This window comes from Acomys minous (assembly GCF_964271855.1).
Source record: "Acomys minous genome assembly, chromosome: 5".
NCBI lineage: Eukaryota > Metazoa > Chordata > Mammalia > Rodentia > Muridae > Acomys > Acomys minous.
This window is the reverse complement of record NC_140494.1, coordinates 24,620,373-24,647,529: the sequence shown is the minus strand read 5'-3', so window position 1 is coordinate 24,647,529 and position 27,157 is coordinate 24,620,373. Positions and strand designations below refer to the sequence as shown.

General features: G+C 39.7%; 1 protein-coding gene across 12 annotated transcripts in view; it reads left to right on the top strand.

Annotated features, from left to right (window-relative positions):
* Positions 1 to 27,157, top strand: part of ABI1 (abl interactor 1) — an 85,270-nt gene that overhangs the window by 21,573 nt on the left and 36,540 nt on the right. For all 12 annotated transcript variants that reach the window (XM_084781988.1, XM_084781981.1, XM_084781977.1 and 9 more), the window contains exon 2: positions 11,146 to 11,313. In XM_084781988.1, the coding sequence (XP_084638114.1) occupies positions 11,146 to 11,313 (168 nt within the window). The remainder of the gene's footprint in view (positions 1 to 11,145; positions 11,314 to 27,157) is intronic.

Here is a 27,157-nt window from a genome sequence, read left to right as displayed (position 1 = left end):
AACTCACGGAGAGGCATCAGTCTCCCTCCCAAGCAATAAAAGGCAGGCATCCCCATGCCTGGCCCTTGCTTTGTACTTCTGATACCTTGGCTGAACCTGTCACCTACAGATTCTTCTTGCTCATCCTTTTTGGAGTTTTAGACACAAGTGTTTCGCTATCCTTTTCTTTAAATTTTGGACATATTCTGTCTCAGCTCCCTTTTTCTTCTTTCTTTCTTTCTTTCTTTCTTTCTTTCTTTCTTTCCTCCCTCCCCTTCTTCCTCCTCCTCCTCTTCCTCTTTTTCTTCTTTTGATGATAGCTTTGGTCTCTTCATTATATCTTGGATGTTTTGCTCATCTTTTTTGAGTGTTTGTTTTTTCTTTATTACTGCTTGAATATAGTAGTTCCTGAATCTTTTCATTGATCCCTGATTTAGTTCATTTTTTTCCTGATTGTTTGAGTCTCCTGCTGAGACTCCACCATGCTTTAATTTGATTTAATTATTTTTTCATTTTCACAATTTTTCTTTACCCTAAAAAACAAACAGCCTTCCCCCAAGAAAACCCAAACACTATTTTCTTGCTGAATTAAAAAAAAACCCAAAAACAAGGGTACTGACTTTCTCATCCATATTGATGATGTTTTCATTCATTTGGGTGGCTTTCTTCTATCTTTGTTGCTGTTTTCCTGTCTAGGTTCTGGGTTAATTTCTTCACTTCACTCATCTGCTCATTTGTATAATGTGAGGTCTTCATCCAGCATTTAACCCATTTCAGTACTTTTGAATTTACTAGTTGTTATGTTTTAAAAGTGACATATAATGCCTTGCTCCCCCCCCTTTGTTTTTTTTTTTTTTTTGAGACAGGGTTTCTCGTTGTAGCCTTGCTTGTCCTGGACTCGCTTTGTAGACCAGGCTAGCCTCAAAGTCACAGCCCTCCTCCTGCCTCTGCCTCCCTGAGTGCTAGGACTAAAGACATGTGATACTATTCCTGGCTTTTGCCTTGCTCTTTTTTATTTTTTTATTTTTTATTAATTTATTCATATTATATCTCAATAGTTATCCCATCTCTTGTATCCTCCCATTCCTCCCTCCCTCCTGCTTTCACCCTACTCCCTTCCCCTATGATTGTGACTGAGGGGGACCTCCTCCCCCTGTATATGCTCATAGGGTATCAAGTCTCTTCTTGATAGCCTGCTATCCTTCCTCTGAGTGCCACCAGGCTTCTCCATCAAGGGGGCGTGGTCAAATATGGGACACAGAGTTTGTGTGAAAGTCAGTCCCCACTCTCCACTCAACTGTGGAGAATGTCCTGTCCATTGGCTAGATCTGGGTAGGGGTTCGATGTTTACTGCACGTATAGTCCTTGGTTGGTGCCATAGTTTGAGCAGAACCCATGGGCCCAGATCCGCCTGTCATAATGTTCTTGTGGGTTTCTAGGACCCTCTGGATCCTTCGATTTCCCCATTCTCCCATACTTCTCTCACCTACTGTCCAAATAGGATGACCTCCCCTCTATCCCACTTTTCTGATAAGTAAAGATTTTCATGGGATATGCCCCTTGGGCTAGTCAGTATATACCATTAGAGTCTTTCTGTTTCTGGGTTAACTCACTCATTATATCATTTCTAGTTCAATCCATTTGTTCACAAATTTTGGGAATTCCTTGTTTTTAATAGCTGAGTAGTATTCCATAGTGTAAATGTACCACAGTTTCTTTATCCATTCTTCTACTGAGGGACAGTTAAGCTGTTTCCATGTCCTGGCTATTGCCTTGTTCTTTTATGTTCTTTGTTTTTTAAGTTGTGATCTGTATTTCTTGCTTTGTAGATTCCTTTGGCTTTTATTTGGAAATCTTTTTATTGAGCATCCTGGCCTGGAAATTACTTTGTTGATTAGGCTGGCCTCTGACTCATAGAAATCCAGCCACAGAGCTTGTCTCTAAAGTTCTGGAATTAAAGGGCCACCTAGTTTTTGAAGGCTCAATGTTGATTACCACTCAGAGAAGAGGAAAGGTTTATCAGCAGTCACAACAAATGCTACAAGATACTTAAATACATTTAAAATCAGTTAAAGTCCACCAGTGTATCACTAATGATCATCAAACAGAGAATGGCAAAACAGAGTGCATCAATACGTTAAAGACTATTTAGTGTAAGACTAAACTATCTGGTCTTCAACTCCATCAGAGACTTGAGAAGGGATAAAACTTAAATACCTGAGTGAACTGGAAGTGCAGGTTAGCCCCTTCAAAATGAAAAAACGACTGAGACAGTTACTGCCTGAACAGTCACCCAACACTATAACGTTAGAGCATCGTCTTTGGCCTTTTAGCCCAATATCTCTGACAGACATATTTGCAAGGCAGGAACTATTGAGGACTTGCTTACCCTGTCTTGGCAGAGTTCAGCCGTCGACTCTGCCTGCATCCAGCCTTGCCCATCTTTAGTCAGAATTCTGTCGGTGGTAGAAACAAAGATGTTTTGCCTAGTGGCTGCTTTGCTACATTTAAGAGAACTCCATAAGGAGGTTCTTTGATGCTCATCATCATCTTTGAGGTAGGCTAGGTGTTGCCAGAAGTTAACCTGTCTTGTCAAAGAAACTTTAGAATAAAAACATCTTTAAATTCCATATTCTGTAGGTCTCTGAGGCTTTTCATGCTTAGTTGGTTAGAGATTAAGATGTTTTTAGATCAAGATAGATGTTTTAAGTTAATAGGGATGAGATATGATAGATACTGATTTTCATTCAGAAATTTAGACCCGACAAATAGGAAAGGTGCTTTCTTCAAGTTTGACAAATACAAATAGCCAAATCACTATGAATGTAACATTTATATAACTCCTGATTGTCTCATGGTTCTTCTTGTTTTATGTAGTTTATTTTATTCATGTGTAATAATATAAATATATATGTTAAAATTAATAAAAATTATAATACAGAAGAATAGCAGGCTACCAAGAAGAGACTTGATACCCTATGAGCATATACAGGGGGAGGAGGTCCCCTTCAGTCGCAGTCATAGGGGAGGGGAGTAAGGGGAAAATAGGAGGGAGGGAGGAATGGGAGGATACAAGGAATGGGATAACAATTGAGATGTAATATGAATAAATTAATAAAACATATTAAAATAATAATACATTAAAAACAACAACAAACCATTTAGTGTAAATGTTGATGTAGTAAATGGATGAGATAAAGGATAGGTGATAGGGAGAGGGGAAATTAGAAGCAAATGATATTTAATCAGAGAAAAAAGAGGGATAGAGGTGTTTGTTACAAAGAAGAGAAAATAGCAAACTAGAAAAACAAACACCAAAGGTAGAGTTAAAATCCTGTGGTTGGTATATGCTTGCTGAGCACACAAGGCCCTAGATGTAGTGCCCAGAAGAGCCTGGATGGATGGATGGATGGATGGATGAAAACTAGTATTAAGTTTAAATATAAGAAGAGGAATAGAATATAACCACAGAATATTAGTAAGATTACATCTTCATGCTATAGAAAAATAGACAGCAAAAAGGGAAACAGGCTAGATCAGAAGGGAAACAAAGGAAAAGCAAAAGTGTCCCCCGCAGTGGAGTTCTATGTTGAATAATAGGGGAAAGTGAGCTGAGCAGCCAGTTTATCTCCTGCTGCTCCTGACTGGCCGCTTGAGCAGCTGCACACACTCCTGCCCCCATCCATGCCTTTGCAGTCACGTGAGAGAGATAGTTGGGGCATGGTAGACTAAAGCAGGCGTTGGCTGTTGTTTTTGCTCATGAGTTCTGTATGTCTAAAAGAAAAGGATGTACTGTATTAGCAGACTGTGCTGTGGTGGTTTTTATTGTTTATGTTTACTCAAGCTCAGACTATGTGCAGCATAATCCTCTCCCATATATGGTCGCCAAACACACTGGGTTAGAATTAGTCAAAAGAGGGATTTGTGTAAGCAAAACTACCACCTGAAGGTTTTTCTGGTTAGATGCAGTAAGAGATACCCGTGGCCTCCAGCATGACCTTCACTCTTGCTCTGTGTCCAGTTCGTTCTCCTGATTGCTGCCAGTAGCCCCACTTACCTGACAGATCTCCAGATTTAGTGACAAATCTGTAATGGCACAACTCTGACACTTGCATTAACTCCTGAATTGAATGTTAGCATTACAGGTATGCACCACCCCTCCTAGCTGATATGGGTTTTATTTTGGGGGGAATTGTGCTAGAGACACAGGGCTTTGTGTATGCTAGGAAGACAGTCTACTAACTGAGCTAAATCCCCACCCTGCAAGAAAATGAAATTTAAAGTTTATCTACTTTAATGGGGCTGAAGATATGTCTCAGCAGTTAAGAGTACTTGTTGCTCTTGCAGAATAACTGAATTTAGTGTCCATCATCTTCAAGGTGGCTCACAATTGTCTGGGCACCAGACACACGTGCATACATACACATGCAGATAAAACATTTGTACACATAAAATAAAAATAAATCTCGGCCGGGCGTGGTGGCGCACGCCTTTAATCCCAGCACTCGGGAGGCAGAGGCAGGCGGATCGCTGTGAGTTCGAGGCCAGCCTGGTCTACAAAGTGAGTCCAGGATGGCCAAGGCTACACAGAGAAACCCTGTCTCGAAAAACAAAAAAACAAACAAACAAAAAAAAAAATAAATCTCAAAATTAATCTCCTTTTTTTGAGATGCAACATTTTTTATTATTACCAATGATCTATAAAGTTTCTATTTTATGTACATCATTGCTAGCACTTTTAATTTTTAAAATTTTTGATATTATATTTTAATTGTATTTATCTTTTCCCTTTCTTCCCTCTGAACTTTTCTCCCATATGCCTCTCCCTGTTCTACTTCAAAATCATGGCTTCTTGCTTTAAAAAAAAAAGTCAATTGTTGCATATATATATATATATATATATATATATATATATACACACACACACACACACACACACATACATACATACATACATATATATACATATATACATATACATACACACACATATGTACATAAGTATTCCTAAAATTAACCCATTGAGTTCATATAATGTTAATTGTATGTATGTCTTCAGGGCTGACCATTTTAGACTGGACAGCCAGTTGTTGTCCTCTTCCTTTACTTTAAAATTAAAAACGGAAGCTCTGCAAAATAATGTCTCTGAATAAATAAGACATTATTGGCTTTGTTTTGTTTTGTTTTGTTTTTGAGACAGGGTTTCTCTGTGTAGCGTTGGTTGTTCTGGACTCAGTTTGTAGACCAGGCTGGCCTTGGACTCACAGTGATCCACCTGCCTCTGCCTTCCGAGTGCTGGGATCACAGGCATGCGCCACCACACTTGACAGTAAGACATTATTGTTTGGGTAAGACTCCAGTTTGCTGTACTGCATCAAGATGAAAAGATTCTTCTGTGTAGGTTTATAAGTATAATTGTTTCTACTCAAATTTCATTGACTATGCAGTTATATGATTCTATAATAAAGAAAACTGGAAAATAAAATAAAATACAAGTTTTTGATTGGGAGGGGGAAGGAGAAATACATGTTAGCTCAGTGCTGACATTTCCTCTCATTCCTGTGGTGGGAAAATGTGTGTGGTCTGTAAATTGAAAATTAAAAAACAAAGCAAAAAACTAGGTAGATGAAATATAATAGATGACTGAAAATAATTATCTTATTCAAATTTAACTCTATATGGCTTTTTAAACAAATTGTTTTTTATTTGCCTTTTTTATTTGAACCTAGGTCTTTGCACGTTCTAGACAAGTGCTCCACCACCGAACAAGATTCCTAGCCTACATTCTGTATTTTAATGCAAAAACCCTTTGCTTTAAAAAGTGTCGATGGCTGCTTCTATTCAACATTGTATTTGTATTTCTAGCCACTAAAAAAGAGAAAAAAGGCGGAAGACAATTTCAAAGGAAAAAGTAAAACTTGTTTTACACAGCATAATTGCTTAAACATATTTTTTTATTTTTTTAATTAAAAAATTTTTTAAATGGTTTTTCAAGACAGGGTTTCTCTGTGTAGCCCTGGCTGTCCTGGACTCACTTTGTAGACCAGACTGACCTCGAACTCAACAGCAATTTACCTGCCCCTGCCTCCCAAGTGCTGGGATTAAAGGTGTTAGCTGCCACACCCGGCTCCTTGTTTAAACATCTTAAGTAATCTACAAATGGTGACTAAAGTTAATAAATGAATTTAGAAACATTGCAGGATTACAAGACCAGTATTATAAAAGGTCGTTTTTTGGGGGCTGGGGAGATGGGTTACCTTTTAGGAACACTAACTGCTTTACCAGAGGACCACATGGCAGCTCACAACTGTATGTAACTCCGGCTCCAGAAGATCCCATACCATCATATGGACATACATTCAGGCAAAATACCAATGTACATACAAATAAAATTATATAAAAAGTCATTTATCTATAAACTTATCCAGAATCCCAAGAGTCCATCAGGTTAGTTTCAAACTTTTTAAAAAAAATTGCTCCTCCATCCAGTTTATTATTATTACTGTATGTGTGTACTTTGTGCATGAGTGTGAGGGTGCCAGTGCCACAGTGTGCATGAGAGGTCAGGAGACAACTTTGTGGAGCAGTTTTCTCCTTTTACCTTTAAGGCTGTTCTGGGACATGAACTCAGGTTACCAGGTTTGTCCAGCAAGCACTTTTACCCATTGAGGCATCTTGTCAGTTCGGCTTGTGCTTGCCTGCCTGCCTGCCTGCCTGCTTTCTTTCTTTCTTTCTTTCTTTCTTTCTTTCTTTCTTTCTTTCTTTCTTCCTTCCTTCCTTCCTTCCTTTCTTTCTTTCTTTCTTTCTTTCTTTCTTTCCTCATGTATCCATCCATCCATTCAGTTTACAGTCCCAGCCCCCACCCTTCTCTCCTCCCAGTCTACCCTCACGCTCCCTTCCGCCACTTCCCTTTTTTAGAGAAGGGGAGGACCCAAGGGGTTCTAACCCACCCTGATACCTCAAGTCTCAGCAGGACTAAACACACCCTCTCCCATTGAGGCCTGACAAGGCAGCCAGCTAAGGGAGAGAAATCTAGTGGCAGGCAACAGAGTCAAAGACAGCTCCTACTCCCATTGTTAGGGAACCCACATGTTGACCAAGCTGTATATCTGCTCCATATGTTTAGGGGGGTCTAGGTCCAGTTCATGCACGAGTTTGTTTGGTAGTTCAGTTTCTGTGAGCCTGCGGACCCGGGTTGGTTGGCTATGTAGGTCTTCTTAAGGTGTCCTTGACCCCTCCAACTTCCTCTATTCTTCCTCCCACTCTTCCACAGAACTCTCCATGCTCAGCCTATTGTTTGGCTGTGGGTCTCAGCATCTGTTTTGATCAGCTGCTGGATGAAGCCTCTCAGAAGACAGTTATGCTAGGCTGCTGCCTACAAGCAAAGCAGAGTATCATTAATAGTGACAGAGATTGGCTCTCTCCCATGAGGTGGGTCTCAAGTTAGGCCACTCATTGATTTGCTGCTCCCTCAATATCTGCTTCATCTTTATTCCTACACTTCTTGTAGGCAAGAAAAATTTTGTGTCGAAGGTTTTATGAGTGGGTTGGTGTTCTCCTCTTGCCACTGGAAGTCCCACCTGGCTACAGGAGGTGATGAATTTAGGCTTCATAACCCTTACTGCTAGGAGTCTCAGCTAGGGTCACCTCCATACTCCTGGGAGTCTGCCCTGTCAAAGAGATGTGCCCCCCCCCCCCAATTTCTGTTCTGTCACCTGGTCCTCCCCTTTCCACACTCCACTCCCATCCCCAGGCCTGATTCACCCTCCTGTTATGTTACCTTCCCCAGCCCCTCTTCCATCTAGTTCCCTCCCTCCTCTAAATCACATGTCTATATTATTTCCTCTTCTGAGGAGAGTCAGAAGAGTCTTGGGTCTTCCTTGGCTTCTTTGGGTCTGTGGATTGTAGCATGTGCTTTATGGCTAATATCTACTTATAAATGAGTACATACCATTTGTGTCTTTCTGGGACTGGGTTACCTCACTCAGCATGGTCTTTTCTAGTTCTATCCATTTACCTCCAAATTGCATAATGTCCTTGTTTTTAATAGTGAGTAGTATTCCATTGTATAAATGCACCACATTTTCTTTATTCATTCTTCAGTTGAGGGACATCTAGGTTGTTTCCAGTTTCTGGCTATTATGAGTAAAGTTGCTATGAATGTAGATGAGCAAGTGTCCTTGTGGTACGATGGAGCATCTTTAGGGTATATGTCCAGGAGTGGTGTGGCTGCATCTTGAGGTAGATCTAGTCCCAGTTTTCTGAGAAGGCACCAGATTGATTTCCAAAGTGGTTGTACAAGTTTGCACTCCCACCAGCAATGGAAGGCTGTTCTCTTTGCCCACATCCCTACCAGCGTGAGCAGTTACTTGAGGTTTTTTGTTTTTGTTTTTTGTTTTTTTTTTTATCTTAGCCATTCTGATAGATGTAAGATCGAATCTCAGAGTCATTTTGATTTGCATTTCCTGATGACTAAGGATGTTGAACATTTCTTTAAGTGTTTCTCTGCCATTAGAAATGCCTCTGTTGAGAATTAGCTCTGTACCCTGTTGAAGTTTGTGTGTGTGTGTGTGTGTGTGTGTGTGTGTGTGTGTGTGTGTGTGTGTGTAACTGTTCTTTCAGTTTCTCTCTTAATCTGGCTATCACACAAATAATCTCTTTTATATTTGTTTATAAGGTTTTACGACACAGTCTTGAGCAGCTTACATCTGTTCTGAACCCTCTGTGTTATCCTGACTCTGTCTTTGCCACAGTCCCCAAGTTACTTGCTTTTCAGGTTGTTGTTGTTGTTGTTGCTCCAATCGACTCTTCTTCATCTCTCCTGCACCTCTGCCTGTGGCTGAATCCCCTACTTCCTCTTCTAACTTCCCCTCCTCCTCTGGCTGGTGGGAAGTCCAGCCCTATTCTCTGACCTGCTTATAGATTGGCTATAAGCTGCTTTATTGACATAACTGGGGGACAGTTGGGGAGCAGAGTTTATACAACATTTAGATAGGAAATCCTCAGAACAAGGCTTGCAACCAGATATGGCACGGGGGGTGGGGGGTACAGAAATCAGCATTTGAATCACACAATAACGTTATGCTTACAGTACCCCATTTTAAAATTAGGTTATTTGGTTTGTTGGAGTCTAATTTCTTGAGTTCTTTATATATTTTGCATGTTATGCCAATACCACGTTTTGTTTTTGTTTTTTAAACTATTGCTCTGTAGTACCGCTTGAAATCAGGGATGATGGACCCCAGAATTTCTTTTATTGTACAGAATTGTTTTAGCTACCCTGGGTTTTTTATTTTTCCATGAAGTTGAGAATTGCTCTTTAAAGGTCTATAAAGAATTATATTGGAATTGCATTGAATCTGTAGATTGATTTTGATAAGAAGGCCATTTTTACTATGTTAATCTTCTCGATCCATAAGCATGGGCTATCTTTTTTTCTTATGTCTTCTTCAGTTTGTTTCTTTCAAGAGTTCTGTCATACAGATCTTTCACTTACTTGGTTAGAGTAACACCAAGATATTTTATATTATTTGTGGGTATTGTGAATGGTGTAGTTTCCCTAATTTCTTTCTTGGCCTGCTTATTGTTTGTATGAAGGAGGGCTACTGATTTTTTTTAAGTTAATTTTTGCACCCAGCCAATTGGCTGCAAGTGTTTATTGGCGGTAGGAGTCCTCTGGTAGACTACTTGGGGCCACTTACATATACTATCACATCTGTAACTATCGATACTTTGATCTCTTCCTTTCCAATTTGTGTTCCCTTGATCTCCTTTAGTTGTCTTATTGCTCTGGCTAAAACTTCAAGTGCTATATTGAAGAGATAAGGAGAGAGCGGTAGCCTTGCCTTGTGGCTGATTTTGGTGGGATTGCTTTAAGTTTCTCTCCATTTGATGTTGGCTATTGACTTGCTGTATATTGTCTTTGTTGTGTTTAGGTGCGTGCCCAAGACTTTAACATGAAGGGGTGTTGGATTTTGCCTACAGCTTTTTCAGCATCTAATGAGATGATCATATGTTTTCTTTTCTTTTCTTTTTTTCCTTTGCTTGTTTATATGTGGTGGATTGCACTTATGGATTGAACTATCCCTACATCCCTTGTATGAAGCCTTGATCTTGCTGGATATTTTGTTTTGTTTTGTTTTGATGTGTTCTTGGATTCATTTGGGGAGTATTTTTGCATCATTGTTTATAAGGGAGATTGGTGTGAATTTCTCTTTCTTTGTTGAGTCTTTGTGATTTAGATATCAGGTGACTGTGGCCTCATAGAATGAGTTTGGCAATGTTTCTGTTTCTATTTTGTGAAATAGTTTTAGGAGTATTTAAAACCATCTGGCTCTGGACTTTTTTTTTTTGTAGGGGGGCAGGTGAAGATTTTTACTGACTGATTTTATTTCCTTAGGACTTATAGGTGTCTATGTAGATTGTTTACCTGATCTTGATTTAATTTTGGTTCTGGTGGTCTATATTCCCTGGCTCTTGTTGTTTGTGTTTTTATGCTGGCCTTTCGCCATCTGGTTGTCTCTGGTGTTGGTAGTCCTCAGGTAATGCAGGCCAGTTTGTGGGCCAGAAAATGGAGCAGCCAAGGTGCCTGTGAGGTTTACTTCTGGTGGTCCCTGATGGCTGTAGGCCGCTGGGAATGCAGGTAGGGTTGCAGGAGTTGGAATGTACTGGGGGGCAGGGTGTAGCTCACTGCTGCTGGGCTGTCTTAGAGGCACCCAGCAGGCAAAGGCCTGGGGTGTAGAGGTCTCACCTGTCTGTCCTGGATGACCACAGGCCTCTGGGGATTCAGGCAGAGCTGTTGAGCTGGGGGTGGGGGTGAGGGTGGGGTACACAGTGCTGGGCAGAGTTCACTGATGGTATCTTTGTTGTCAGGACAGGGCAGGCTGGGAATTGGCAGAGAGGTCTCACTTAGTGGTCCCTGACATCCGCTGGCCTTTGGGAATGCAGTTAGGGTTATGGTTCATGCAGGGGTCAGGGTGTCTGCTGCTGGGCTTGCCCAGGGACACCCAGCAGGCAGGGGCCTAGGGTGTAAGGGTACAGTGGCTGCAGGCCTCCAGGGATTATTTGAGCTTTTTAAATGGGGAAAAAAAATGACTCTGACTTTGTTATAGAATGTATGTTTGATGAATGATAACTAAATATTGTTTATTTTTGTTCTTATTTCAGGCTACAGACAAGAGAAAAGCTCTAGAAGAGACCAAAGCATATACAACTCAATCTCTAGCAAGTGTTGCTTATCAAATCAATGCATTGGCCAATAATGTACTCCAGTTGCTGGATATCCAAGCATCTCAGCTTCGGAGGATGGAGTCTTCCATCAATCATATCTCACAGGTACCAGCTTGTAAAGTCTTTTAGGTTCACGTTTAGTCAAATGACAGCATTTGCCTTAAGTATAGTCATACATTGTTTGATGATGAGGGTACATACCTGTTATGAAGTGTGTTGCTAGGAGATTTTACTGTGGTGTGAACATCGTAGAGAGCCACTACATCAGTATGCATGGTATATAAGTCTATCCACTATTCCCTGTGGATGGTTGATGTTGTTAAGAGTTGGGCATGTAAGATGCATAAGGCTGTTGTTGCTGTAGAAAATCACAAGTTTTAAAAATTAAAAAAAAAAGTATTATTGGGGCTGGAGATATGGCACAGCGATTAAGAGTACTAGCTGCTCTTCCAGAGGACCCCAGTTCAATTCCAAGTACCCACACGGCAGCTCTCCAATTCCAGGGGATCCAGTAACCTTAAACAGACATAGTTGCAGGCAGTACATATAAGATTTAAAAAAGTCATTAAAAATTTTATCCCAGAAAAAAAGTAGTAGCAATATACTCTAATACAGTGGTGACAAATATTATAAATATATACACCAGGAAGAGTTTATTATCATTATTGGGTATTGTACAATGTAAGAGTGTTTCATAAATGACTGGCAGTACAGCAGATGTGTTCTTCACACAGTCACTACCATGAAACTTGAGTAACGCATTGTGCTTGGACCCTGGTGTATAATCCTAATAGGCCTCAGCTATCTTAGCAGTCTCAACAAATGTAGCGTAATGATGGTGGAGATAACCTGGAAATAATGGAATCCTTACCTAGTGTTTTGCATTGATTGTAGTCACAATCACTTTGAGCTTTGTTTTGAGTTGAGTACGTCTACTTTTTTGTTTGGTTATGTTTAAAATAATCTTACTGTACCCCTGGTGGTTCCTGACCGAGATCTAGCTTCTTTAGCCTCTTTTTTAAAAAGTCATTTAATTTTTTTATGTATATGAGTGTTTTGCCTACAAACATGGCTGTGCACCACATGATTATCTGGTGCCATTGGAAGCTAAAAAGGCATTGGATTCCCTAGAACTGGAGTTACAGATGATTATGAGCTTTGAATTTTTTGTTTGTTTGTTTCTTTGTTTTTTAATTTTTGTTTCTGCTTTTTTAAAATTTTATTTTATTTTATTTTTTGAGACAGGGTTTCTCTGTGTAGCCTTGGCTGTCTTGCATCTCACTCTGTAGACCAGGCTGGCCTTGGACTCAGAAATCTTGCTTCTGCCTCCCAAGTGCTGGGACTAAAGGCGTGTGCCACACCACCCAGCTGGAGCCAGCGCGCTTAATGGCCAAGCCATCTCTCCAGTTCTCTGCCTTAGCCTATTGAGTGCTGAGTTCATAAGTATGCACTACCAAGCTTGCTTTTACTGTGTGTGTGCGTGTGCACGCGTGTGCTTAAAGTCTCCCTTTTACATTTGTAGACAACACAAACCTGACCATTTAAGGTGTTTTGTTTTTGTTTCGGTTGGGGATGGAACCTAGGACATTGGATATTTTAGTCATACCTTCTACTACTGACTACACACCTAGCTCTGGCTAAGCTTTGTTTTGAGGTAGCCTATGGTAAGAGGCCTTAACTTCTCTATCATCTTGCTTTAGCCTCCTGAGTACCTGGGATGACATTATGTCCCACCATACCAGCCTGTTGTCTTTTATTGAGGTAAAATTAATTAAATATAGTTCTATAATTAAAGCTTACAAGAGTATCTTATAAATTTTAACATATTCCCAAGAGATCATCAACATAAAGAAAGGAACATGTGTTTTTGTAAACTATCACTTCTTCCCATTCCCTGTTCTCAGGCTTTCTGTTATTATAGAATAGTCTGCAGTTTGTAGAACTTTGTGTGAATGTGGCCATGTGCCTATCCCCTACCCCTTTCCTTTTGGTTCAGCTTTCTTCACACAGCATACTTAATCTTTGAGATTTACCCATATTGTTCCATATAAAAGAGGCACTGCTTTTTATTGCTGAGTATAATGTTGGAAATACAGGTTGTTTTAAAAAAATGCCAATTATATTTTAAACTTCTATGAACATTTATATATAGATGCTTCCATAGGCAAGTGCTATTTTAATTTTTAAAAATTATATTTTTATTTATTTGTGTATGGGCACTTTTGTGCCTCAGCATATTTTGTTTGGAGATCAGAGACAAATTAGAAGGAGTGGCTCTCTCCTGTCCACTGGGTGGGTCCTGGGGTGTACTCAGGTTGTCAGGCTTGGGAGCAAGTGCCTTTATGTGCTTTGACATTCTCACTGGTCTTGCTTTTGTTTCTTTAGGACAGATATATGTGTGCAAAGAATAGTTTACATGGTAGATGTCTATTTATAAGAAATTGTCATTGTTTTCTAAAGCAGTTTTACTGTTCAGTCTCACAGATTTTGTTATTTTTTATGCATCTATGGAAGGGATATTATTGTTGTGCTTTTGGGTTTTTTGTTTTAAATCTTGTAATATGGTGAATTATATTGGTTTGGTTTTGGTTTTCATTATTTTAAACTTCCCTGGGCTACAGAATGAGTTTAGGGCTAACCTAATATAAGTTACCTAGATCCTTTCTCAGAGTCTGAGAATATAACAGCTGAGAACATTAGCTAGGGCTGTAGTTTAGGGAGAAAAGGCTTGCTAACATGTGCAAGGCTCTGGGTTTGATTTCCTGTATCGAAAACAGAACACACCAAACCCTGAGTGTAGATGTACATTAGAGTGTGCATGTGCTCTGAATGCTTACTTTTGCTTGTGGTGCATTATTTCCTTGTGTGTTCTCTAATTTGTTTAAAAACCTATTATCTCCTCTTCATCTGAGTGAGATGTCATCTTTAAGGAGGTTATGCAACTGCTAAGTTGTCCACCCATGGCCAGAGCTGAGAGTGCAGTCTCCTGTCCACCAGTTCAGAGTATTTTATAGCTTCATGAAAACACTATACTTTCTTGGTGTAATTGCTCCATGATTTCTAAGCATTAGTTTTCAGTTGTTGCTGTAACAAATTAATGAACTTAGTGGTTGAACACAGCTTACTATACTCACAGTTCTGGAGCTCAGAGATGTGCCATGCGTTTTCCTGGGCTGGGTTGTGTCTCTTTTGTATGCTCTAGGGAAAAATCTCTTGCCTTGACCCTTTTCAGCTTCTAGTGGGCTTCTTTTTTTTGTGTGTCTTTAGCTGCCCTGATACTAGCTAGGAGTCCCATCCTGGTCTTGAACTCACAGTAGTCCTCTGTCTCAGCCTTCCAAGTGCTGAGATTACCCTTACTGTTCTCATCAGAGGGGCCAGTTGAGTCTTTTTCACGCTGTGGCTGTGATCAATGATGACCCTCTCGCTATGATAGTCACTTAGAAAGGGCCCCTGAGGTCTCATTTGGCCTACCCTGATAACCACTCTACTCATCTTTCTGCCTCACAGCCTTCATTGTAGCTGTAAAACCATTTGCCCGCTGATCGTTGAAATGGGAATTTTAGTAAGGATCCTGGCTGGGCATGGTGTGTCACACCTTTGAGCCTAGCCCTTGAGAGTCACAGGCAAGAGTATCTCTGAATTTGAGGCCAACCTAGTGAGTTTCAGGAAGGTCTTCAAATGAAACAAAAAGGATTCTGCTTGATGTTTTAAAAAGGTTTTTAAAGGGTCTCACTATGCTGGCCTTGAAGCTGTTGTGAGTCCAGTTTGGTCCTATACCTTTCTCTGACTTTTTATGTCTGTGCTTTTCCTCTCCCCCGTTCCTGCTCCTTCCTCCTTCCTTCTCTCCCTTCTCCTCTCTTCTTCTCTGCCCTCCCCTCTCCTCCCCTCCTCTCTTTTTCTAACACACTTGTAAAAATTAATATTACAGCTGGGTGTAAGTGCACACACTTTTAATCTTATCAGATCAGGCACAGAAACAGGAGATCTCTCTTGAGTTGAAGACCAGCCTGCTCTACACAGGGAGTTCCAGGGCAGCCAGGACTACACAGTGAGACCTGTATTTAACAAACAAACAAAAAGGAATGCTACATAGTGAAATTTAAAATGTAAATCTCATTAAAATGTTTAACAGACGTGGTATAAGTCAGTACTGTGATATTATATACACTTGTTAAGGTTGGTTAGAAATAGAACAAAAGTAACACCTTTGCTGATTTTGACTTTCATTGTTGGCTGTGTTAAATTTTGGCAGTTGGGAAATAAAGGATGTTAGATCCCCAGGAATACTTGCTTTGGTTGTGCCCTGAATACATGTGGACTACAGGAGTATTGCTGTCATATTTGAAGGCTTCAGTTCTGTTCCTGAAGCTTTGGAAGTTTGGTTTATGAGTTGCACTGAATAGCCTTAAGGTATAAAAACTTGGCAGCAGATCTAAGGAAGTTATCCATGGACCTAGTTTTGCTACTGGAAAAGGCTTATCTGTTGGAGATGAGATGTATAGTGCAGTTACTTCTCGACCACTTTCAAACTGCGTCATAAATACCAGGTGTAAGCACTTGTCTTCTAAAACAGCACATTTGGTACCAGTTTTACTGACATCAACTATAATTTGTAAGAGTGCATCATTACATACAACCAAGGAAAAAGAGAAGGAAAGCCAACCTACAATGTGTTCCCATTAAAAAGAAGGCATTTTCTTTACCTTTCAAATCCAATAGCTAATTTTGAGTGAAGCAAGATTGTAAGGTTAGGTCATCAGTTCTAAGTAAGATAATGGTGCCATTTGTGCTCATATATTTTTAAATTTAAATTATTTAAATGTACATACAAGTATTAGATATGTATGGGAAATATCTTCCTATTCTTATTTACAAACATGATGAATGATAAAGATGGAAATTAAAAAATGGGCAGGTAAATATAGCCATAGTTTACCCAAGATGAAATGAAATATATTTACATGAAAATCCTCAAATTTTTAGAAATCCCAAGATAGATATTTGTATATATACATACATATATACCTATTTGTTGTTGGGCCTAAGAAGCAAATAAATGAAATTACCACAATTACAGTGACATATCAGTGTGATTTAAGTACTTAGAGTAGTACCTGCAAATACATATCTTCTGGTGGTTTGATGAAAATGCTGTTCCTCACTTTTTAAAAAAAACTCAAATGGCACAATTACACTTGGTAACACAAGTAAAAGACAAATGCTGAGAACATTTAAATCACATTTTCACAAGGGTGCTGTAAGCACAGACACTGTATTTGGACCTGAAACGAGTGGCTCTTGTTGTTGCTGTTGTTTGGGTTGAAAGATTATCCTGACTTTTCTGGACTGAAGTTCCCAACTTCATAGCTCTGAGGAAATGTCAGTACTGTGCCTTTTCTCTTTTAAGTATTATTATTATTATTATTATTATTATTATTATTATTATTATTATTATTATTATTATTATTATTATTATTATTATTATTAGTTGTTTTTACCACTCTAGAGGCAAAGTGGCCTGGGAAAATGGAGCCAATATATGTGGTGAATTAAAATCCCATGCACTAGCCAACTTTTTACGGAGCATCAATTTATATCTGAGGGTTAAGAGGAGTCACAGGAGTAAAGTGTATAACAACCACAAGGGAAGCTGCACACGGCAAAGCATGTTTTTCCATAGTCATAAAAACAAATAACAATAGCCAGCTGTAACGAATAATCTGAAGTGAACTCACTCCTATCTGCTACACCTGGGAGGGGCACGGAAGCACAATCCAAGAGCAGTCTGTGTTTTTGAAGAAACTGAGGTTACAAGGCTCTTTGTCTTGGGTTGTGGGAAGTTTTTCACAAGCACTTAGAAATCTCACACGGCTCCATTCTTGGATCATGCTCTGACACCCTATGTGTATTTTTTAAAGGCATGGTGAGGATGGAATTGAACCCATTCTTCTAGGCTTGATCAGCTAAGTGCTTTATCACGGAGCTGCAACCCAACCTTTGGTTTTTCCTATGTGGTCTTCCTGCTTGGCTGAAGCTGCCCTTAGGTCCTGCTGCTTCTGCTTCATTGTGCCTGCGCGGGGAGGCCCTGCATAGCCTCAGCAGGGCGTTCCTTCCAGCCTCTTCTTCCTTCTCCTCTTCTCCTCTTTTCATTAACCATTCCCCTGGCCCTGCTTCTCCATCCTCTCCTTTTTTTCCTCCTCCCCCCCTCTTCTTCCTCCTGTCTTCTCTTCCATTTCCCAGTTCCCCTCTCCTTTTTCCTTCCTCCTTTTATCCCTCCCTCTGCCTACCTGTTCCTTTCTTCTCTTCTCTTTCACTCCTGCCTTCTTCCTTGCTTCCTTCTGTGCTGCTATTTTCTTTTTTGTGGTGACACTCACTCTGCATTCAGGCTGGCCTGGAACTGGTCTGTAGCCCAGGCTGATCTCAAGCTCTCTGCAGTCATCCTGCTTTGGCTGCTGCAGTGCTAGGATTACATGTGTGTGTCATCACCCCCTCTTTTACATTTTTTCTTTTTCTAACTGCTTAATTTGAACTGAAGTCGTGTGCGTGTGCGTGTGCGTGTGTGTGTGTGTGTGTATGTGTGTATGTGTGTGTAGCGATAGCTACTATCTTGAGACTTCATTTCACAAATTCCTCCCCCAAAGTGGGCACTACATGAAGGTTGCTAAATGCCAGTCTCTATTACTTAAGTAATTATAATAAACATCCAAAATTTGTTATATATCTTTCTATCCTTAAGTTTTTCTTTCTAAAGTGCTTATATAATAATGTATACTATATGCCATGGTATTTTACACATGTGAGTAAATATGAATTAGTTTATCCTTACAGCAGACTTACTACAAAGCTTGGTATAGTGGTGCACACCTTTAATCTCAGCACTCAGGAAGCAGAGAGGTAGACAGATCTCTGAGTTCCAGGTTAGCTAAGGCTGCATAGTAAGACCCTGTCTCAAAACACAAACAGACAAGAAAGCAAACAAGTCTGGCCTCATTGGAAATGCGGCCAATGTTGGTCTAGAACCCAAGATTTTCCTTGCTTCTGAGAGATTACAGACATGCTTTTATTTCTGGATGGTTCTAACTGTTTTGTATGTAACTTTTCTTTTTCTTAAAGACAACTTTTTAAATATTTATTTTATTTAGTGGCTGTCACATGCGTGTGTGTGTGGGGGGGTGGGGAGATATCTTATAGGGCTTGCTTTACTGTGTTGGTCTTCTAAGAGGATAGTGTTCTGCTACTTGAGGTCAGTTTCTGTTTGGAGATGAGGCTGCTATATTTCTGGATATATATTAATTTCTGCTGTATTTTCTTTTCTAAATATGCCATTCTTATTCATCTCTTTAGGAAACTTTCTTCAGTTTTACTTTCTGGTTGTGTCTATTGTATTTTTTTCTCCTTTTTAAATTTCAATAGTAACTTTTAAAAGAGTTATGTTATTTTATTGATTTAGTTTTTTAAAAAATATTTTATTTACTTTTAATTTATGTGCATTGGTGTGAGGATGTCAGACCTTAGGGTTACAGACACTTGTGAGCTGCCATGTGGGTGCTGGGAATTGAACCCCGGTCCTTTGGAAGAGCAGGCAGTGCTCTTAACCACTGAGCCATCACTCCAGCCCCCTATTGATTTAGTTTTTATTCTTCATGAAAAGTCTTACTTTTTTATTCCTTATAAAGTTTTTTTCAGATTCTTTTTTCTGAGTTACTTTTAAGTTTCTTCATTTCTTATGGAATCTGGTAATCAGTGTTTTTAAGAATTTAAAGAATTAGAGACTAAATGCCTAAGTAGAGTTTTGTTGTTGTTACAGTGTTAATATTCTTGTTTTCATATTTCTTTTCTAACTAAAATATTTAAACATTTGTGTGCATGTTTGTCTGCATTTGTATCTGTCTGTTTCTATGTGAGTATGTACATGCCTTAGCACTTGTGATCAGAGGAACCTACTGGAATTGGCTCTGATCTTTCACCCTTAGGTTGCAGGACTGAACTGAGGTTTTGAGGCTTGATGTCAAAGTCATTGAGCCATCTGCCACCTAGCCTTTCTTTATTTTGTTTGTTTACCTTTTGCACATGTGCATATTCCCTGACTACCTTCCTTTCCTCTTTCTCTCCACTATCCTCTCCCATTGCTCAGTTTCCCTAGACAGATTTATTTCTTTTTACTTACATTTATTTATTTATTAATTATTGGGGTGGCATGGCATGGCATACTGTGCATATGGAGGTTACAGAACAACTTTGGAGTTGGTTTTCTCCCTCCATCTTTACACTGTTTCTTAGTTGGGGTTACTATTGTTGTGATGAAACACCACGACCAAAAGCAAGCTGGGGAGGAAAGGGTTTATTTTTATTTGGCTTACACTTCTACATCATAGTCCATAATTGAAGGAAGTCAGGACAGGAACTCAAACATGACAGGAACCTGTAGGAAGAAGCTGATGCAGACGTCATGGGCAGGGGGTGGGGGTGGGGGTGGGGCAGCTGGCTGCTGCTGTTTACTGGCCCTCTCTGTCAATCACTGATTAAGAAAATAACCTATAGCTTGCCTATAGGCATTTTCTCAATTGAGGTACCCTCCTCTCAGATGACTATGGCTTATGGCAAGTTGACATAAAACTAGCCAGCACACATGGCCTCCTAACAAGCAAGCACCCTTCCCTACGGAGCTCTCTCCCCCTTCTGCTTTCAAGTCTTGTTGTAACTCAGCCTGGCCTGGGACTTGGGATCCTCCTGCCCATTGCTCCTAAGTGGTGCTGTTATAGTCATGGGCTACTATGCCTAGTGATTTTACAATAATTCTGACTCAAATGTTTCATATTATGTGTTTCCATGGAGTCTGATTTTTGCAGTTCATATTTTTATAAGAAATCTATTTTGTAGTGTGTATATATAGGTCATTCTGAATCAAGTTAGTTTCAGAGTTGATTGGGACCTTGTTTCAGGCGTATTGAACAGAGCTCTGTAACAGAATTTTGGGCATAGGGCCATTTCCAGAGTCTGGTCCAAATAAGCAGGAACAGACAAAGGCTGTCTTTTTCTTTGCTGAAGGCTTTCTCTGTGTAGCTTGTCTCAGGATTCTTACACTTTTCTACCCATCTCCGTTTGCAATTCAGGGCAAAAGGATTTAGATTTTGATTTCTTAGTTGTTTTCAGCAAATATATATTGTGGCTCTATTTATATGTGAGAGTCTTTGCTTAAAACCCATAATGGCCTCTCTGTAATTGCAATTGTGAGGTTCCTAGGCTTCCTGATAAATAAATACAGTGTAGAAAATAAGGACATGTTAAATAGTCAAATTGCTGTAGCGTGACTCTTTCCTGCCTGCTTTTCTGTGTTTTGATCATTGGGACAGTTTTTTTTTTTTTGTTTTGTTTGTTTGTTTTTTTTGTGGTGGTGTTTTTTGTTTTTTCCTTTCTTTTCTGGAAGATTTTAAAAAAGAAGCATATGTGTTCATCCCCTTCCCACCATAGTGACAAGGACAGGAAAGAGAACACATTTAAAACAACATATTTCTTTGTGGTAATTTATATAACCAAATGTAGTTCCTTTTTTTAAGATTTAGTTTTTAAAATTATGTATATTGGTGTGTGAGTATATACAGATGAACGGGGGTGCCCTCAGGGTCAGAAGAGGTTGTCTGTAATCACCTGAATCTGGAAGTTGCCTCCTATCGGGTATTTGGAACTGAACTTGGTCTTTGGGAAGGCCACTCCATCTCTATAGCCCAGGATAATCAAATCTTAGAAGATATATTGAACAGAAGTTCCCAGAAAAACAACAAAGTCCTGCCCATGTTAAAGATTTACAAAGCCAGTCTCCTGGTTAGAACTTGCTAAGAGGAGAGCTGCAGTGTTGCTTGTCTGGAGCCAGATTATCTTGTGCTACCTAGTAACTACTCTTGTGACTATTAGGTAAAGCATTTTGCAGTATACTAATAGACCAGCAGCTCTCACCAACCCAAAGGCTAAGAAAGGAAGTTAACATAATTCTGTAATAGAGATTTCCCACCTTTCTGTAACCATCCTACTTGATATTTCCACCAATGTATTTGTGAAGTGCTTTCAGGTTTTTGTTTTTGTTTTTTAATGCACACCAGAAGAGGGCATCAGATGCTATTACAGATGGTTGCAAGTGACCATGTGGTTGCTGGGGATTGAACTCAGGACCTCTGGAAGAGCAGCCAGTGCTCTTAACCCCTGAGCCATCTCTCCAGCCCCATGCTTTCATTTCTTACATTCTTTTGTTCTGTAACAATAAAACCTTCATGAGGACCATATGGGAATTATGTGTGTGTGTATACACACACACACACACACACACACACACACACACACACACACACACACACACACACACACACTCTTAGCCTAGGCTAGATTCACATTTATAATCTAGCTAAGGATGACCTTGAACTCCCAGCCATCTTGCTTCTATTAAGTGTGTGTACCACTACACCCAGCCTTCCATATTTGTGCTGGAAAATATTTTTTTCCTCCAAATAAAAATAATTTGGGGATATTTTAATCATTCTTTAAAAACATTTGCTTACCATACAATTTATTTTACCTAGTTTCTAACACATTCATATTCATTAAAAACTGAGTTTATAAATTAGTACGGCTCAGAGAGGAAAAGCACTTGCATATGTAGCACACTTGTGTTCAGATCCCAGCACCTACATAAAAAGCCTGTGTGGCCTGTCTGTAACCCCAGTCCTAGGGACAGGAGACAGAGGTGTTCCTGGGCAGGCTGGCTGGCCAGCCAGCTTACCTGTAGAAATGTCAGACTCCAGATTCAGCAAGAAGCCCTGTCTGAAGGGAATGGGGAGAGTAATAGGTCAGGCTGACTGACCTCTCCTCTGGCTTTAGCATACTGGTGCACGTGTCTGCACACAGGCATATATCGCACACACAAATAATAAGATAGAAATCAGCTAGGCATGGTGGCACATGGGGGACAAGTTTAGGGCCTGGGGTGCATAATGAGATGGTGTGTGTGTGTGTGTGTGTGTGTGTGTGTGTGTGTGTGTCTCTCTAGGTAGGTAGAGAGATGGAAAATATGAATTCTTTGAATAGTTAAGTGACTAGATATTAGCAGTTTACTGTCTTATTTTGTAAGTCTATGTAAGAGAGAAAAAAAAGTTAGAAATGATTTTAATGTTTGTAACCATAGAGAAATAATAAATGTTTAAAGAAATAAACATTTAGCTTGATTTAAATATTCAGTTTACAGATGTATCAAAAAATTAACACAGTACTGTTTATGTGTAGCCTTTGTGTATCAGTTAAATTAGAACTGTGAAATTGTGAATTGTACCCTCCTAACTTCCTAGGGTTGTTGTTAGCTTTTAGTAATAGAGCTCAGCTTACCCTGTCTGCCCTGCCACTCACCTCTGAGTAGGCTTTGAGTGTGGCCTGTGCTTTCTTCTCTTCAGTCTCCTAAGTGTGGCCACTGAAATGAGACTTTTGATGCTGCTCCAGAAAGGTTTTTGGCATGGTGCTGGGATCAACCTCCTGACTTTCATGCTAGGCTATTATTCTGCCACTGTGCTGTCCCCACAGTGTTGCTTTAGAATTGTAACCATTCTAGTCCTTGTTCTGTGTGTACTGTGCTTGCAATTTAAGTACTTTAAAACATTTTCCAAGCCTGGCGTGGTGGCTCACACCTTTAATCTCAGCGCTCATGAGGCAGAGGCAGGTGGATGTCTGTGAGTTCAAGGCCAGCCTGGTCTAAAAGCAAGTCCAGGACAGCCAGGTCTACACATAGAGAAACCCTGTTTTCAAAAACAAAAACAAAAATTTCCATGATTATCTTTAAAAAAACTAATGCTAGCTATAATTATAATAAAAATCTATGGACTCATCAGCTAAACCACAGACAGAACATGCCCATTTCTGTTTCTTACCCCTGATGCGCCTTCCCATACCTACACTTGATCTTAGCCACAAGGCCGAGAAGTGGTTCCTTTCCATACCTAAAGAGCTTGTTCACCATTCTGTAGGCTAGGGGCTGTTCCCCTCCCTAATGCTGCGGCCTTTATTACAGTTCCTAATGCTGTGGTTACCCCAGCCATAACATTATTTTGTTGCTACTTATGACTGTAATTTGTCTTTTCTTTCTGAGACAGATTTTCTCTCTGTAGCATTGGCTGTCCTGGACTTGTTTTTTAGACCAGGCTGGCCTCAAACTCACAGTGATCCACCTGCCTCTGCCTCCCTGAGTGCTAGGATTAAAGGTGCGTGTCACCACACCTGGCTCCTAACTGTAATTTTTCTGCTGTTATGAATCATAATATTCTGATATTCAGGATTCTGATATGCAACCACCATGAGGGTCATAACCCATAGGTTCAGAACCCATACCCTAGGCCTTAAGATTTTGTCATCATATATCTATGTATCTGCATGGAAATCATAGTTGTAAACTGGCTACACCCATTTTCCTAAGTCATTGTTACTTAATATTTTATTGTTTTGGGATGTTATATGTTCTGGCATGGCTTGCATTTTAAAACTCAACATTGGGCCCAGTATGATGGATCAGCAGATAAACTAGTCGGCTTTTGCCTAATGGCCTGAGTTTGATCCTGGAGACCCACATGGTGGAAGCATAGAACTATCCCTTTGTTTTTGTTTTGTTTTGGGTGGCAGGGTTTCACTGTGTCCTGGAACTTACTATGTTAGCCAGGCTGTTGTGGAGATTCGTGTGCTCCTGCCTCCCTGTGCTGGGACTGATGGCATGCACCACCATGCCTGGGGAGAACCAACTTTTGAAAGTCGTCCTCTGGCCTCCACCCACATACTATGTGATGGTGTGTGCGTGTGCGTGTGCACACACAATATACATTTTAACAGTCTGTCCTTTCTAAGATTTATCTTTTGCATTTAGTTCTTTCTGAGCAGTTTGTTATTGTTAATGAATAACTATAGAAGTATAAACAGGCTTTCTTTGTCTTTACGTTTATGGAGTTGGAATTTTCCTGGACTATAAGATACACACTTTTAGTTTCTCTTCTTTGTGGTAAACTAGTTGTTTCACTTGTGTAGTACATTTCCCCTGACTATACCATAATTCTAAGATAACAAGTTTACTTCTAAGCCTGAATTTGTTTCTGAGTTTCATGTTGGTCTACTTTACTTAATTTTACATAGCAACAGTACTGTCTTATTAAGACTTCATAGTGAATCTCAATAAGTGAGTTTTTTCTTTTGAAGATTTATTTTTATGACTTTTATCATGTGTAGGTATGTATTTACATGTATGTCTGTGTGCATGAGTGCAGGTGCCCATGAAAACGAGAGGCTTTGGATCCCTGGAACAGAAGGAGCTATTTATATTTCTCTCTTGAACTCTATTTAGCTTCTTTTAAATTTCCCTCCTGATCAACATAAGTAAGACATAAGGGAGATAAGTTTACGTTTGCTATGGCATTCTAACAAATTAAAAAAAAATATTTTATGTATATGCACACCGGAAGAGGGAATCAGATCCATTTATAGATGGTTGTGAGCCATCATTTGGTTGCTGGGAATTACATTCTAACAATTTTCATGAATAGAAAAAAAAATTATTACTTTTTTGTTTATTTAAAATTTTATGTGTATGAGCGTTTTGCCTGCATGTATGTCTGTGTGTCACATTTGTGCCTGTGGCTTTGAAGGCCAGAAGAGAACTGGAGTTAAAGATAATTGTAAATCAGTAAGTGGGTGCTGGGAATCATACTTCTAGAGAGTGGCCAGTGCTCTTCTGCATAGTCATCCGTCCAAATCCCACCAGTTGTCTTTTAAAAATGAATTGTAGCTTTTAGTACTAATTTACTTACTGCAGTTTCAACCTGACAGCACACTAATGTTTATTAAGCTAACTCTGAGAAGCTGTCCAAAGTCCTGGTGCTGATGGCAAAACTGTGGTTTGAGCATGATTTCCGTTACTTTAACAGTATATAAAATGTGATGTGTTTAATTCTTCTATCTTAGAAATGCTCTACTTACTTACTTTATGAGACAGGTTTTCACCATGGAGATCATGCCCAGCACAAAACGCGTTATCTTAGTTTGGGAATGTAGAAGTGCTTAGTTTGATAAATGAGATTTATATTTGATACATGTTTTTTGGGAAGGTGGTGGAAACAGTCTCACTATGTAGTCCTAGTTGGTCTGGAACTCTCTTTGTAGACTGGCCTCAAACTCACAGAGGTCCATCTGCCTCTGCCTCCTGAGTCCTGGAATTGAAGGTGTGCTTCACCATATCTGGCCAGACTTGGTAAAGTTTTTGAGTGTAGTTTTTTTTAATAAAGCAATGTTATAGATTCTGATAGACTAATCAGAATGGACAGGCGTGCACACATATAGGTCCCAGATACCAAATCAAAGGCCTCACACATGCTGCCTCTCTACTACCTGACTCCATTCCCTGCCCTATCAAAACTGGAATCTTAAATGGACTAAACACTGGATTAAATTTTGTAACAATTAAGTGAGGGAGCCAGTATACACACATGGGTTTTCTGATTTCATGCTTTATGTATAAATGGATTTCATCATTCCAGGCCCTTTTCTATTAGGTAACTCTTCTTGGTGAGGTGGCATTGTTGGTCACAATATGATTTAGATTCTTGTGATTCAGAATCAGGATGGTGGATAGGAGTAGAACCAGAGGAGAATTTTTCAAGTAATTTAAAATAATATCTTGAATACTTACACAGTGTATAAGAGGCAGAGAAATGAGCAAATGGTGACTTTCAGAAACAAACTGAAAACATAGGACAAGCAGTTGAGCCCTTTTGAACTTAGTTTTTCTCTTGAAGACTAGAACTATGTGAGATGTTCTATTGATAGAGGCCAAATTACTGAGACATTCAATGTCCAGCTTGTTTTCTGTCTTGTGCCTTCTTTTGGTAGAGGTGGATAAAACTGATACTGCTTATGTCATAAAGAATAGGTTGGGGAAAGGCCAGATTGCATGCTCAGGGACCAGTTAGAAGACTAATGTAACAGCTGGTGTGAGAGACACGTAGTAACTTAGAATTGAAGTGTGGAGATAGAAGGAAGCGGCTTTCTGGTATTTTAAGGTAAATGTGACAAGATTTAGCAATAGAAACTATGAAGTACAGGGTATATATAACTTAAGAGAACTGAAGTCGATTCATTAAAAAATGGGCTTGAGTAGCCTCATGTGTTTGGTTTGTGCTGTGTTTGTTTTGAGGCATCACAAGGGGAACAGGAGAAGTGTCTGTGAAATGCATGGCGGTTTACGTGTGAATGTGGATGAGTTTGCTAAGTGGAGCTTACAAAGTACACATCTAAGATTAGTGCTGTGTGTAAACTGACCTTGTAAAGGAGATGGAGTAAACATTCAGGAGAGGTGAGAGTAAGTGAAGGTAAGTAGTGTCCACCTCTTTCATTTTCGAACAAAACAGCAATGTTTCCTCAGATTCCTGAACTAATTCCATGCCAAGTAGAGTTTAACAAAAATTAGTTCTTAGCCAAGTAGCACTGGATGTCTTGAAAATGAAGGAGATGAGCTGTGGGTGTAACTCAGAGCACTTAAACCTAGCATGTGTGAGGGTATGGCTTCTACCTCTAGCCCCACACATACACAAACACACAAACAAAACAAAATAACAACAGTCAAAACAAAACCAAGCTTAGAGCCAGACTGGAGCGGTTCACACTTTTAATCCCAGCACTTGGGATTAAAAAGTCTCTGACTTTGATGCTAGCCAGGGCTATACAGAAAACCCTGTCTCTAAAAGAGGGGGAAAAAGAAAAAAGTGTAGAGTAGGGTATTAGATTCTCTGGAGCTGGAGTTATATGCAGTATGCATAGTGAGCTATTTAATGTGTATTTTAGGAGCCAAACTTGGCCTTCTATAAGAGCAACGGGTATTCTTAACCACTGAAGCCATCTCTACAGCCCTCACCTTCCCCTGGAAAAAAATAAAATAAAA